Source organism: Nycticebus coucang, chromosome 5 (genome assembly GCF_027406575.1).
Source record: "Nycticebus coucang isolate mNycCou1 chromosome 5, mNycCou1.pri, whole genome shotgun sequence".
NCBI classification, from domain to species: domain Eukaryota; kingdom Metazoa; phylum Chordata; class Mammalia; order Primates; family Lorisidae; genus Nycticebus; species Nycticebus coucang.
Window position 1 is genome coordinate 100,224,140 of NC_069784.1, and position 16,122 is coordinate 100,240,261.

The following is a 16,122-nucleotide window of genomic DNA, read 5'->3' on the forward strand; positions in this document are numbered from 1 at the left end:
GTTGAAAAGACTATTCTTTCTCCAGTAATTTCTTTTGTCAGAGATCAGTTGATTATATTTTTGTGAATCTATTCCTGGGCTCTCTGTTCCATTTCTTTGATCTATTTGTCTGTCTATTCCTTCACCAGTACCACACTTTACTGTAAAGATGTACTGTGCCTTTACTGTAAGTGGTGAAATCCAGTAGAGTCAATTCTGACTTTTCATATAAACGTTGCAATCAGTATGCCAATATCCATAAGATAACTTTCTAGTATATCATTGAATCTGTAGATGAATTTGGGAGGAACTGACATCTTGGCAATATTAAGTCTTCTTACTCTTGAACATGGAATCTCTCTCTAGTTTTTTTTTTTCTTTTTTTTTTTTAATCAAAGTTTTGTGTTCATCCTCATATAAATCTTAGACATATTTTACTTGGTTTTTACCTAAGTACTTTACTTACCTTTTTTGGTGCTTATATTAATGATATTATGTTTTTAATTTTGTTCATTCCATTTTTTTATTATTGGTACATTGGATAATAATTGACTTTTGTACATTAAACTTCTATCCTAAAACTTGCTAGATTTCCTGCTTATTCGAGGAAGTTTTTTGTCGATTCTTTGAGATATTCTTTATTATGCTGTCATAATTGAGCAAAGACAGTTTTCTTTCTTTCTTCCCAGTTAGTGTAACCTTACTTCCTTTTCTTGTCTTACTGCAATAGCTAGGCTCTCAGTACAATGTTAAGTAGGTGTGATGAGAGGGACATCTTTGCATTGTTGTTGATCTTAGCCGGAAAGCTCTTAATATACCATCAATATGATGTTAGCTTTGGGTGGTGGTGGTGGCAGAAATTATCTATCAAGATGAGACGGTTTCTCTCTATTCTTAGATTACTGAAAGTTTTTATCATCAACAGTGTTGGATTTTGTCAAATGGTTTTTCTGTGTCTCTTGATGTGATCATATATTATTTGTTCTTTAGCATATTGATACGATGGATTACATTAAGTGATTATCAAATGTTGAAGCAGGCTTGCATATCTGGAATAAGAACTACTTGGTAATGTATAATTAGATACTGCTGGATTTGATTTACTAATATTTAAAAAAATTAAATATTAGAAGAATTATTTTAAAATAAAATAAACATTTTTGAAAATCTTCCCACAGGTACTATTTTAAACTTTGTGTTGCATTTGCATATGTAAAGAAAACATAGATCTGAAAATCTCTAAAAGGGTTTGGCTGGAGTAAAATAAAAGTGCTTTGCATTTAACAAACCAGAAACTGTCCTCCCTACAGTTCTTACCAGTGTAACAATGTGGGCCAGGAATTCCTGGAGCCTTAAAGTCTTTTGTCTTGTAAATAATATTTTTAAAGGAGTACATACATTTTTATTTTAAAAGATAAAATATACTACATTCAATAATACGTATTGGGTATCTCTGTTTACCAGAAGCTAGACTGAAGGTGGCACGGATTTCAGTTTGTGTTCAGACGCATCTACACAGACAGACCAAGTGGACGAGAGAGTCACAAACACAGGGCTCTGGGCCCCTCGTGTACGGATTGACAAACTCAACCTGATAAAATGAACGATTTCACAAATGGACCAGCATTTGTGATGGGTTCTGAAACTGATAATAAGCTTCCCCATCAAAAAATTATAAAGACATCTCAAACATAAAGAGCAACGTAAGATAACCATGAAGTGGGAAGTTCATGTGGCTGCATTGCTGAATATAGACAGTGGAATAGAAGCAGTGAGCCAAAGCTGGAAAGTCACACAGGGTGTGACGCCAAAGGGTCTGTCAGCTCCAACTCAGGAATTTAAATTTATGTTTCCAGTGATGTGGAGTCTCTAAAGAACCCAAATCCAAACTTTTTTTTCTGACGTTGAGCGGATGTAATTAATAAACTTTTGCTAACAGAGTATGATATGTACTGAAAACTCACAGTACATATCATGTATGAAATGTCTAGAAAGTCATTATTGTTATTTTGTAAAAATAGTCAAAACCCACCACCCACTCCCAGTCGTGTTATTCACGTTCTGATATCCCCAGACACGGCATCTTCTTCTGTTCCATTTTTTGCAATTGCTTTTTTGAATATTAAGATATAATTTTTATATCATCTGTGCTATTATTACTGATTCTCATGCTTAAATTTATGTTTAGATTATCTTCATGTCACTTAATTTGACATCCAATAGCAGTCCTTGTTCCCGAGATACACTTTTAGAAATTTAAGTTTTATTTTGAGAGGGCTCTGTACCCTATTGTTCAAATAGGTTAACATTTCATAATTATCACTGACTCTTATCAATTATTTCTTCTTTAAAGACCAAAGTTACAATGCTAACTGCAAGATAAGAATTTGTCACTATGATTTTTACTGTCAAAGCTTTTAATGAGAATATGGAATAGATCCTTTGAATGGGCTTTTTGATTGAGTTTCTTTTTTTTTTTTGTATAAAAAGTAAGTGAAATAAAACACAGACTTTGAAAGTCATAAAGATGGGGAAACTTCTTTTTAACTAATAATTTGCCATTAAAATATCCCCCAAAATGATCTGAGTTGAATTTTAACTTTTTAAGAATTGCTTTTCAATTAGCTTATAATGCATCATCATTCAGTGAAAAAATTGGGCAGGAACAGTCAATAAGGTGATAATAAATTCTATGTTGAATGATAATGAAATTTTCATGTTTATTCCTGAAATTATTTCACCTAAAATGTGTAATTTAATTTATAATGAGAAGAAAATAACAATGCATTTTTATGCAGGGCAAATGATTTCAGATTATTTCTATAATTTAATATTTAAAGTATGACGTTCATTCATTTGTTCCAGGATGTGGCATAGCAATCAATTGTAAAGATGGTGTATGCCAATGCTTTTTTTTTTTTTTTTTTTAACTAAACAAGCCTTTAGTGGAACAACAATCTGTGAATAAAACAAAAAAGTCAATGGAAGGAAATGAAATTCTCAGAAAACCATCTTTGCACCGGCCAAGTATAGCAGCTTGTAATATACTTGCTCTTAAAGATTCCCAAGGGAAAAAAGAGATCCAACCACTATGTGGCTCCAACATAATAACATGAGCGGAAGTAAATATTAATAAATAAAAATATAACTAGCAGCTCAAAAATGCTTTTGAGTTCATAAGATGTTTACTAGCTGTGTTATATGGTCCATACTGTGATACATTGGTCTTTTCTATAATCTAGAATGTCGAAAGAACACACACAGTTGACTATCTTCTCTAGAGGACAAAATTTTCATCTTCAAGTATCTACTTATTTAAATATCTAGACATTTAAAATTGTTTTTACATTCAAAATCCTGACGATGGCAATCACAATTCTGTACTATAAGAGAGAGAAGATTTATAGGAGAATTTCTCTCGTGGTGAGAATGAAAATGGCTCATTCCAGAATTGAGAATACTTTTTAAAAACACCAACCGAATACTAAGATGTAGACAAGGATCAAGAATATGTGTGTATATGCTTTGTATTACTTCAAAATTACTTTAAATTACACAGAGCATTGTTAAAAGAAATCTGAAGTGTATTGTCATGAAGTTCAGTGTTCACCTGACAAATTTCTTCCTATTTACAATTAGATTTGACTTAGGTTTAAGAAACGGTCTACTAGTTCTATTAGTTTTATCTGAAGGTTATTGAAAGCTAAATCAGGACAAAGTTTAAGAATTGTTTAAGATCCTTAAAGTAAGAGCACAAATTTTATGTAAATGTAATAGCACAAGTTTTTTTGTAAAAAATAAATATGTTGGGCAGCGCCTGTGGCTCAGTGAGTAGGGCGCCGGCCCCATATGCCGAGGGTGGCAGGTTCAAACCCAGCCCCGGCCAAACTACAACAAAAAAATAGCCGGGCGTTGTGGCAGGCGCCTGTAGTCCCAGCTACTTGGGAGGCTGAGGCAAGAGAATCGCGTAAGCCCAAGAGTTAGAGGTTGATGTGAGCCGTGTGACGCCACGGCACTCTACCCAAGGGCAGTACAGTGAGATTCTGTCTCTACCAAAAATAAATAAATAAATAAATAAATAAATATGTTGTTTTGAAAAACCCAAAAGTTTGATTATATTTCCATCAGAAGCTACATTGGTGAATGATGACATGGGCAGAAGGCGGGCAGCACAGACCTGGCACCTCGCGCCTCGGCATGTGGTCTGGTTCCTGGCGATGCCGGGAGATGGGCTGTAGCCTTTCTACCCACTGCTCCTCTGGCCTGAGAGTTCCTGAGCATCCTTGGTGGTTCAAGAGTGATGATCACAGTAGGACATGGGAAGGTGGGGTGAGGTGGATGTTCCTGAGGTAATCTTACAGTGTGGTGTACTTCTCCAAAAAATGTCTAAAGTTTCTCAGAAAAGGGAAAAAATGGGCACGGAAGCCACCCTGAACAGAAGAGTGGTTCCTTTTCATATTTGAACGATAGAACATATGCATGGACATTGTAAATATCTCTGTGAGACCTGGAAGTGCCCATATTCTGCATCAAGTAAGAATGATCGAGTTACACATTAGCTTATTAGAAAAAATGTATCATGGACTTAGGGGAGAAAGCCACAGCATTAGACACGTGCATATGCGTCTCTTGGCACTGGCTACGAGTCTCACTAACATCATGGACACACATTATCCATTTTCTGAGCCCAAATCTCTTTACTGTTGAATGACAATCCTGCCAGCAAATGTATGAATTATCTGAATGGAATGCTGCGTGGCAGGAGGCTGTGCTCTGTGGGAAACCACTGTCACAAGAGGAGATTCCTCTGGGTGCAAAGACTTTGAGGAAGTGTGGTTCTGCTGTGGTGAGCAGGATGGAGACCCGTCTGTTTATTAATGGGATGGGTACTGGGAAGGAAGAAGAGGAGAAAAGAGGAACTAGAACGCACATAACATAATTGTGAAAATGAATAATTCCAAAAATACTAAATAAAATAAGCGTAGGAAGTAAAATGGGTATATGAGCAAGTGAAACAGTGGAGAATTGCTAAAGTAAATAACATATAGAAATAAGGAGAGTAAGTTTATTGTCATATGCTGCTTCCAAACGTAGTCCGTCTTCCACCTGGAGCCCACTCCATACCCTGCACACCCACCCCCAGCGCCTAGCCTGTTGTGGGCGCTCAATAAATATTAAACAACCAAAGCACAACCTAGTGTCAAAAAATGTGCACTTCAAAGGAATCAATAATATTGTTATTATCATTTAACATTTATTGAGAGTCAACAGCATAACTTTGTCCACATGAGCAAAGAGGTTATTTTATAATCACATATGAAGCAAATGCTTAATACAACTTGTGTTAACTAAACCTTTAGTTTTACTCCATTGATTTTAAATGTGAAATTATTTCTCTGTTTTATATAACTTCAACACATCAAGAAGTACAAACATTCACTCTTCAAATAAATAAGTTTCTCTCAGGTAAATCATTAATCTTAGATATTATTAACATTGACTTGAAAGTATAGGATACAGCTGCAATCAGTACACATCGCAGATTTCAAAGGGTCAGTGCATGCACAAAGAAGAGAGGAATCTGATACGGTAGATGAGGACAGCGAGAAATACACAAAATACGTAATAGCACTTAGATTTTACCTGCTGTTGTGACAATTTAAAACACTACTACAATTAAGGGTACCAGCATTTATAGAATAGCACAATAGCATCAAAGGCAAAGAAAAACCGAAACTCTGCAGGGGTCCACAAATTATCCTGTATATGAATTTTCAAACATTTTTAAGGCAAAATTGAATCTTCTATTGCAGGAAATTAACTCTGGTGTATTTATGATCCACACTCTACAATTTTATCCTTAATAAAATCATTATCATTACTAATTGTGTTCAAATATGTTTGTGGTAGTTAGGCAATCAAATTCTATTTATTAATAATTTCTTAAGTATTTTCAGCATATTTCTACTTAACTGGATTTTGAGGTGATTTTTAATTGTTAACAGGAGGAGGTGATTTTTAATTGTTAACAGGAGGGGAAGCTGTACTTAGTCTTTCTGTAATGAAATTTTCAACTTAATTTTAAGATACTGAAGTATCCATAAGTATTTAAATGTAAGAAATATGATTTTCTATAGCATTTAAATCTTAAAACTTTAAAACAAAAGTCTTTTCAATAAGCCTTACCATAAAAAAAAAGAATTTTCTCTATATTCTGATGTAGAAAGCATACTATTTAAAAACTTTATTGAATAGGAAATTTTTATATTAGGGAGGAACATCAGCTATCCAGTTAAAAAAGTTTAAAAGCCTAGGAAAAGACCTAACCTTTACAAATTTAGACACACGTCTTAGCCTAATTAGGTAATTATTTATTTTTTCCCCCACTTTAAGGTTTTTTTTATTTTTATAAATACACCATATAATAGTTTAATTAGCAAATTTATTATTATTATTATTTTTTGAGAGACAGAATCTCACTTTGTCGCCCTTGGTAGACTGCTGTGGCATTACAGTTCACAGCAACCCTCAGCTCTTGGGCTTAGGCAAGTCTCTTGCCTCAGCCTCCTGAGTAGCTGGGACTACAGCTGCCCACCATAACACCCTACTATTTTTTGTTGCAGTTTGGTCGAGGCTGGGTTGGAACCTGCCACCCTTGGTATATGGGGCCGGTGCCCTACTCACTGAGCCACAGGTAATTAGTAAAATTTAAAGTTTCCAATATCTTTGTATATATGATGAGTTCACCACATGTAGTTGTGGTTAAGAAAGAATACCATGTGCAATTATTGTAATAATGAAGATGTAGTTAATTAATAAGGCCTAGTTATATTATTAATTTTCCCTTCCTATTTCCATTTACAATTGGGGTGAAGGAAAAATTTAATCACTTATTTTCTTGTTTCTGAAATATTTGGCAGCCATTATTGGAAGTCTCATTGTGACTTACTAACATTTTTAAGTCACACAGTATGTAGAGGCTCAGTTGGTTGAAATCTGGATCATCTAATATTCCTTTCTTCAAAAATTCCTCTATGTTTACATTTGCCCTTCAAACATTTATTAGGCACAGACTGTATGCCAGACTCTAAAGGAAATCTCAAGGGCTGTCATGTGTGGATGTGAATGAGAGAAAGAAAAATAAAGATGATTTGTAAGTGATTTAATTTATAAGTAAATTAAAACCATTTCACATTTCACTATCGGATTTGAGTCACTTTGAAGAAAGTAAAGTAAAAATAGGCAGATGCTGGAATTCCAACCTTCAACTTAGATCTTTAAAGATAATTGTCTTTACTGGTCTTCCATACTCCACAGTGCTTCCTTAGATTGTTGTTTATAGTGAGACCCTTTCCCCTCTCTCTGCTAGTAAAAAGCAAATCTTACTACAGATTTACTTCTGTGGGACAGAGATTGAATGAGACACCAGGAAATGAGATTTTGGAGGACAGGTCGATTTTGAAAAATAATAACAAGGAAAATATGCAATTAAATATGAGAAATAAATATCAACAAATGAGCAGTTTTTATTAATTTGCAATAGTGAGTCATTGCATTAATGAAATGTAATGTACTTTTTTCAGATATAATATACGAAAGTATGAAGATGAATTCATATAGGGTAGCAAGTATTTGTAGATTTTTAATCTTTGGTTCTCCCAATAAAAATAGCAACATTTATTATGAAAAACATTTGCGAAGAAATATCTTAATACTTCTAGGTAACTGCTTTCTAAAAGAAAGGGAGAAGTTAAGTGGGGATAAGGGTCCATGCATGTGTATATATATATATGCATGTGCCTTTAAGTGGAGGAGTTTGGAAAATGTTTCTTAATACTCAAAATTGTAGTGTAGCATATTTAAAACATTTAATAGAAGAATAATCGAAAAACACGATTCATCATAAATAAAAGATAGAGTGATTTTTTAGTTTTGCAGAAGTTAGATTAACTAAATTTATCCTAACAAATGATGAGGCCTACTATACTAAATTACATTAACAAAATTCATTTACGCTTTCACAATGTGAATTTCCCATACTGTAAAGTTTGTCTTAACTAGGATTTCCTAAGTATAATGTAAAGTTGAGAGGTTCGTGATACACAATTATACTTAGATCATATAGTATATTATAATCTATTAAAAATTATAAAAGTAATATAGGTTTTTCCTAATAAAGTCTACACATTCAAATTTAATAAATAATTATAAGTCTATATGACTAATTGTATTTCAATGAATTATAAATAAGTTTCATTTATATTTCTGAAGCTTACTAGAAAACTGCATAAGGAAGAAATGTACATAATGTTCTCATAGCATCATGAATAAATATTAGAATACTGTAGAAAATTTTTAGAATATAATACTTATGATATAGTCTCACATAAATGCCCCTACATTTTCATATCAATTATTACCCACAAATATATTATTACAAAAATATTCAAGATATCTAAATTCATTAATTCCTGATTGTTATAGTTGAAAAATATGACACCATTGCCATACAAAATTTAAAATGAAATGATTTACTACATCACTATAAAAAGAACCATTGAAAATATCTCATTTTTTTATGCAAACCAAAAGCCTAAACTTTCATAAGATAAAAGGTAATTGTAATAAAAGAAAAATTAAAATCATCTGAAGGAGCAAGTTCATATCTATAAGAGCTATTTCCAGACTCATGTTCACTTGGAGAAATATAGAAATAATGGAACTAACATTTATATTCAGGTAATAGAAACAATCTTGTATAAATAAATTCCATGTTAGGTACTATTTTTTTTTTTTTTTTTGAGACAGAGTCTCACTATGTTGCCCTTGGTAGAGTCTTGTGGCATCACAGCTCACAGCAACCTCAAACGCTCGGGCTCAAGCGATTTTCTTGCCTCAGCCTGCCAAGTAGCTGGGACTACAGGCACCTGCCACAACGCCCAGCTATTTTTAGGGATGAGGTCTCGCTCTGGCTCTGGCTCAGGCTGGTCTCAAACCTGTGAGCTCAGGTAATCCACCCTCTTCATGTTAAGTACTATTATTAGTGTAAATGTTTTATATCCTAGCCAATTTTTTCTCAGTATACTGTGGCTATAAATGCGTTGTGCGAATCAACACTTTTATACTAGAGGGAGAAGATAAATATGAAGCTCAATAAAACCAAAGTGGTCTGATAATTTAAATCATCTGTGTTGAAACTGACTTTAGAAGGAAAGATGCCTAAGTAAATGTCAAAAGCTTATCTAGAAATGTAGAATTTTTATATCGTTATGTTTTCCCGTTTTACCTACAAAAGATATTATCAGATAGGTAGCTCAGATAATTATCTTTATTTGTTCAAAGGAAGAAATTTTTTCTCAGAAATGTATATAACTGAACAGGTTGAAATTGGGTTCCAGAGTTAGTTGCTACTTTGTATTTTAGAGACTAAAAGATCCCTTTATCTTCAAAAATAAGATAACAGAAATATTCTATTAAATCCTACAGTTTCTGGTATTCCTTGGTGGCCACAGTGGATTAAAAACTATTTCAATGTGATTATAATGATTTTTTATTTAGAAAGCCCAGAGAAATAAATCCTTAACTAATCTTTTTACTTAACTAATTGCTTAACATTAGTTTATTTATGTGCCAGGTCCAAATCTGAAGAATTTTCTTGATCTATTTATATCAAAAAGTATAAATGTCTAATATTAGGATTTTAGGAATTAAATTGCATCTCAAATTTGAAAGGAGAATACATTTAACTTTGTTTTGGGCAAAATTATTACTAGTTCTGATTTTATTTATTATAATAAATATAAATACTATCACCTAAAAGCAGAGATATGGGGGAACACTAAGTAAAATTATGAGCTCACTTTGAGCTCTCCAAGAAGACACCTCACTTTAAACGTTTTAAGTGCAGTCCACTGTAGCATTTTTCTCAAGTATTTTCTCAAGTCATCTATACAGTATCTAATGCTACAAATCTAGTGCATAACTACTTTATACCACTATTATTTATAATATTAAAACTTAGAATCAACAGCTGAAGTCATAATATAAACTCAACTTACTTTTTGCTGCCGCTTTTCTTTTTTGTTTTAACTTTTGAATATTATTTTTCAAGCATAAAATACTTTTTGCATAAAGAGGATTGAGTTAGCTTTTTTCTTCAAACTTTTTTCTTCAAAGGTGGGGTTGAAATCACAAATTAAACAGAAATTGATCTACCAGTTGCCCCGGATCATTTCCTTCATAAGGATCTGTAGCATTGCTTCTGATTTAATTAAGCAGTTTAGAGTTTTCCTGTTCTGAAATTATTCTCAAGGTTTAGTTACACAAAAGAAAGTCAAACTCAGATTGCAGCCTCACATTTGCCCTAGCACAGAGGAGACGCAGGGACAGTCATCTAGAGCAATAGCTTTAAAGGTTATTGTCTTCCGCCTGTCTGAAGCCAGTGCTTGCCTCCGCCTGTTGTTCTCTTTCTAAAGCAGATAATGTCAACCTCCTTCATTTTTTTTTACCTTGCTCCACTGTCTTCGTTGTTTTCTCGTCCTTCTTCCCAGGTACAGCTGCGGAGCAAAGATAAGGTTTAAATAAGAGTTCTCTGCAGAAACACTGCATCTGCTCAAAAAAATGGTTGCAGAGCGCATACGATACCAAGTATTTCTTCTGAACAAGCTATTTTAAAGCATTTTAAATATTTCTCATCTTTTCATGATGCAATTAAAACTTATTTTATATCTAATCTTAAAGAATTAGAGAAAAAAGTGATAATCTCTGGCCTTTTTCTGACTACTTTTTCTATACTCTTATCAAGTTCATTCCTTTTACTCTGCTTTGATAAATAAACTCTACAAAGAATTCCACTTGACAGGATATGATTAATCTACTTACATTCCAGGTTATTGCTGGAGTCACTTAGTGCCTCGCAAATGTCAACTAGATGCTCCCTTAAATTCCAGCTTAATGTGGCTTAATCAACTGAAAGAACAGTGTAGTCATGCTTGAGATTCATTTAAATATTAAATGCAGCCAACCTAAACCACCAGTAAGCAAAAGAAAATCCTTTAAATGCCCTATCTCTTGAACTATTCTTTCTCCAAAATTATTGCACTCCATGGAGTGTGCACAGTTTACATATTTATACATCAAAACAGTAGAAATTATTCATATAAAATCACTGTGTTCCACTGAAATAATTGATTAAAGCAAGAATGTTCAGAGGTTGCTAACAACCATCAGGTGAAGCATTGATTAGGTACTGACTATTCCCATTGCTCCCAAGTATCTACTGTACAGAGTTGCAAGGCAAAAATACAAACTTAAAATGAAAAAGAAAAATGTGGCTGTCACCATTTTAATCCATTGATGAAACTTAATAACCATTTTGTCATTGTGGGACATCCACACATCCTGATAAGATGCAGTGTGTTGTATACGGTATCACCTCTGGAGCATTATTATTAAGTATCTAACTAGAATCCAGTTAAGCAGAAGATTCAGTTTTCTGTCTAGTCAGATGTAGGATATAGAGTACATATAAAATAATACTCTGAAGAAGCAATCTTACCAATCAAAAATGCCTACAAGGTAACAGGCCCTGATCTGTCAACGAGTCAATGTCATCAACAAGAGAGGGAGAGAAAGAGAGAGACAGAGAGAAACAGAGAGAGGGTGAGAAAGTGGAAGGGGGAAAGGAGAGAGGAGTGAAGGAGAAAGGCAGGGAAAGGAGAAAGAAAGAAGGAACAGAGGGGGGGAGAGAGAGGAAGAAAGAGGGAAGAAAGAAAAGAGGTGAATTTCACCTTTGATTATATCTGGTTTTTCTAAAAAAGATACCCAAAATGTTGACGATATACTCAGTAGTATATTTAAAAAACAAAATAAAACTATACTCCCAAGAAAGTGACCGATTATGTTATTCAAGCATGAACCCAAAATAGAGGAAACGGTATGACTGAAATGAGAAAGGTGTTGAACCAAACAGCAAAAATACATTTGTGAGCCTCACACATCACACCTATAGTGATGTAGGAGAAGGTACTCTGGGGTAAATGTTATCTGGCTGTTTATGTCAGGGTTAGGGTTAATGTCAGGGATAGGACAGTGGGAAGGGAAAGGAACCTGACCTTCAATGTTGTTGACATAACAGCAGGAGTCCTAAGATGCTCCTGGCATGAAGAATCTCCTTAACCTAGGACCTTATAACCAGAAATGGTTTAGCCTTGAATTACCAAGTTCACTTGAAGGGCAACCACAGTTCTCATGATGAGGATAATGTGTCCTAGAAGAAGGGACAATGTTTTAAGAGTGCATAGTCCAATTTTGTCACTGAATTGCTACAGAAAGGACTACACATTATTTAACCTTAAGCCATATTTCCTAAGTGAAACGTGCAGATAATGCTAAGAGGGTTGTTTTGAGACTTAAACAAAAACAACTTAAAGAAATCAGTCCAGTGGCAGGCATGTAAACTCTGTCCATTGAAGCTGTTGTTTTATTTACATCTGTCTAAAACACAATTACCCCCCCTTGACAGGTTAAATACTACTCATAATTCCAGTCATATTTTAGGGCTATAATATCTTTTTTAAAGGCCAATTAAATTTAAAAAACAAGCAACAAGCTTCCAGAAAAAAATAATCAATTGAAATTATTTATTCACCTCTCTGAAGAAATAAATAATCTTGGAATTCAGCCCGGAGAAACAAAAAGATGGAAATATGCAAGAGGTTAACAGATGCAAAAGGTAGAATTAGATTAACATAAAACTTATTGGACTTCTAAAATAAAAGAATATAGAGAGTGAGGAAGAAACCATATTAGAATAGAAAATAGTTAACCCTCCTCCATAATTACGGACACTAAATGAGGAAAGGATAGACTAATTAAATTCAGATCTTTCCCTTGCATTGTAACAAAATAAGAAAATAAACTTTTCTTTTAAATCCTAATATCATCCCTTTGAAAAATTTTAGTCTTTCTATTAAGTGTGGAGTAGCATCACACTAAAGATTTCATTTGAATGTTCCTGATATCTAATAATGTCCCATGCTTTCCATGAAGAATCTCCTTATGTATACTGGCATTTAGAAAATCTTTTCAATATTTTGACCTAATCTTATCTGCTTTTTATTTGATTTGTATGCAATTTTTATATTCTAAATGAGTCTTTTTTCAGTTCTCTCTCTATATAGTCCAAATATCTCATTTTGCTTACATTTTTACTCTCTGGTTTAAATTAACAGGAGTTTTTTTTGTTAATTAAATCCAATTTATCAATATTTCTCTTATGGTTAATGCTTTTTATATTCTATTTTAAAAAATATTTGCCTATGCTGGGTTTTTAAAAGTATTCAATTTCCACATTTTTTTCTAATGGCATTACAAATTTTAATCTTTTAAACTTAGATATAGAATCCATATAATCAGATGAATTATTATTAAAAAATGAAAATTAAGAATTATTATTTGTGTATCACAAAATCAAATTAATTTTTTTCTCATAGATACCGCTCAGTCTTGATTACTGTAGGTTTAAGATAATTTTTGATATCCACTACCCTATACCTTCCAATTTGATCCTTTTCAGGCTTGTCCTGGCTATTCCTGCACCTCTGCTTTTACACATAAAAATTTAGAATCGTCTTGTCAATTTAAATAAAACAATAGAAACAACAACAACAACAAAAAAAAAAAAACTGCAAGGATTTGGACTGCGATTATAATGAATTCACAAGTCAATTTTTAAAGAATCGATAGCTTCAAAAAATTGAGCTTTCTGATCAGCAAATATGAAATATTCCTCCATTTATTTATGTATTCCTTCATTTCTCTTACTAACATGTTATAAAATGTTGCCCATTATTTCTAGGCATTTTATGGATTTGATACTTTTCTTATTAAAACATCATTGTATTCATCGTTCACTTTATTTTCTAAAATTCTGTTCTTGCTTCCTAAAATGCAATTACTTTGTATTCGACATTTTTTTTTTTTTTTTTTTTTTTTTGGTTTTTGGCCGGGGCTAGGTTTGAACCTGCCACCTCCGGCATATGGGACCGGCACCCTACTCCTTGAGCCACAGGCGCCGCCTGTATTCGACTTTTTATACAGAAAACTTGCTAAAGTTACTCATTAGTAGTAGCAGTTCATTTGTAGACTCTTTTGAATTTTTCAAGTAATCATGTCATTTGTGAATAAGAAGTTTTATTTCTTTTCTGTTCTGGTACTTATTATTTCTTCTATCTCACCTTACTGTGCTGGATATCCAGTACAATGTGCAATAAAAATGGGGATAGTAGACATCCTTACTTTATTCCCATTCTCAAGGGGAATACTTTTTCTTTATTATTATTGTTGGGAATTGGGTGTACAATGAACCAGGTTACACTGCTTGCATTTGTTATGTAAAGTCCCTCTTATAATTGTGTCCCACCCCTGAGGGGTGTGTCATACACCAAGAAGCCCCACCCCCTCCCTTCTTCCCTCTCTCTGCTCCCCCATTCCCCATCCCCCACCATGTACTATTATCAATTGTCCTCATATCAGAATTGAGCACATTGGATTCGTGCTTCTCCATTCTTGTGATGCTTTACTAAGAATGTGTTTCACCTTCACCAGGTTAATACAAAAGATGTAAAGTCTCCATCTGTTTTAGTGGCTGAATAGTACTCCATGGTATACATATATCACAGGTTGTTGGTCCATTCCTGGGTTGGTGGGCATTTAGGTTGTTTCCACAATTTTGCAATTGTAAATTGAGCTGCAGTAAACGGTCTAGTACAAATGTCCTTATGATCAAGGGATTTTTTTTTCTTCTGGTTAGATGTCTAATAATGGGATTGCAGGATCAAATGGGAAGATCTACTTTGAGTTGTTTGAAGATTCTCCATACTTCCTTCCAAAAAAGGTTGTATTAGTTTGCAGTCCCACCAGTAGTGGAAAAGTGTTCCCTTCTCTCCACATCCACACCAGCAACTGTAGCTTTAAGACTTTGTGATGTGGGGTCTACTCCCTGGGGTTAGGTGATATCTCAGGGTGGTTTTGATTTGCATTTCTCTGATAATTAGGGACAATGTGCATTTTTTCATATGTTTGCTAGCCATTTGACTGTCTTCTTTAGAGAAGGTTCTGTTCATCTCACTTGCCCAGTGACAAAAGGGATTGTTGACTTTCTTTTTGTTGCTTACTTTGAGTTCTTTGTAGATTCTAGTTATCAAGCTTTTAATCTGATTCTTAATATACAAATATTGCCTATTCTGATGGTAGTCTATTTGCTTCGGTTGTTGTCTCCTTAGTTGTACAGAAGCTATTCAGTTTAATTAAGTCTTGTTTGTTTATTTTTGTTGTTTTGCAATTGCTACTGGAGTCTTCTTCATAAAGTCTTTCTCCAGGTTGATACCTTCAAGTGTTTTCCCCACACTTTCTTTGAGGATTTTTATTGTTTTATGCCTTAGATTTAGATCTTTTATCCATCTTGAATTAATTTTGGTGAGTGGAGAAAGGTGTGGGTCCAATTTCAGTCTATTACATGTGGTTATTCTGTTCTCCCAGCACCATTTATTGAATAGGGATTCCTGCACCCAGTGTGTATTCTTGTTTGGTTTATGAAAGATCAGGTAGCTGTCAGATATTAGTTTCATCTCATTGTTTTCTAATTGGTTCCAAGTGTATCTACGATGATGAATATATATATGTATGTATGTATATATATATATCTTTTATTCTGGTTAATTACATTGATTTGTATGCACTTAATTTTTTTAATCTAGCATTTCTGAAATCAGACAAACTTGTTTGAATTTTACCTTTCACAGACTTGATCTACTAATATTTGGTTTAGACCATGTCTCTATGTTCACAAAAGAAGTTTCTTTTTTATCCTTCTTTGGTTACTGTTAAACTTTCGTATCAAGATAATTCGGGTCTCCTGTAATTAGAGGGTATTTCCTCTTTTCTATTCTTTGGAAGGCTTGATATAAAATTGATGTTAATTTTTCCCTAAATGTTTGAAATAATTCACCAGTGAAACCATCTGGCTTAAATTTCAGGGGAAAGATAATCATAGATATAAATTTTCAATTTTATTAAGATTTTAAAACTTAATGGAAAATATTTTTATTTTCTTTTTATCAGTAGAACCTGCTCCTTTTATAC

General features: G+C 33.5%; 1 protein-coding gene across 11 annotated transcripts in view; it reads right to left on the reverse strand.

Annotated features, from left to right (window-relative positions):
• TRDN (triadin) overlaps positions 1–16,122 on the reverse strand; it is a 403,216-nt gene that overhangs the window by 125,254 nt on the left and 261,840 nt on the right. For 10 of the 11 annotated variants that reach the window (XM_053592195.1, XM_053592194.1, XM_053592192.1 and 7 more), the window contains one exon: positions 10,488–10,535. In XM_053592195.1, the coding sequence (XP_053448170.1) occupies positions 10,488–10,535 (48 nt within the window). Of the gene's footprint in view, positions 1–10,487; positions 10,538–16,122 lie in introns of all 11 variants that reach the window. The other variant, XR_008380232.1, reaches the window with a different exon arrangement.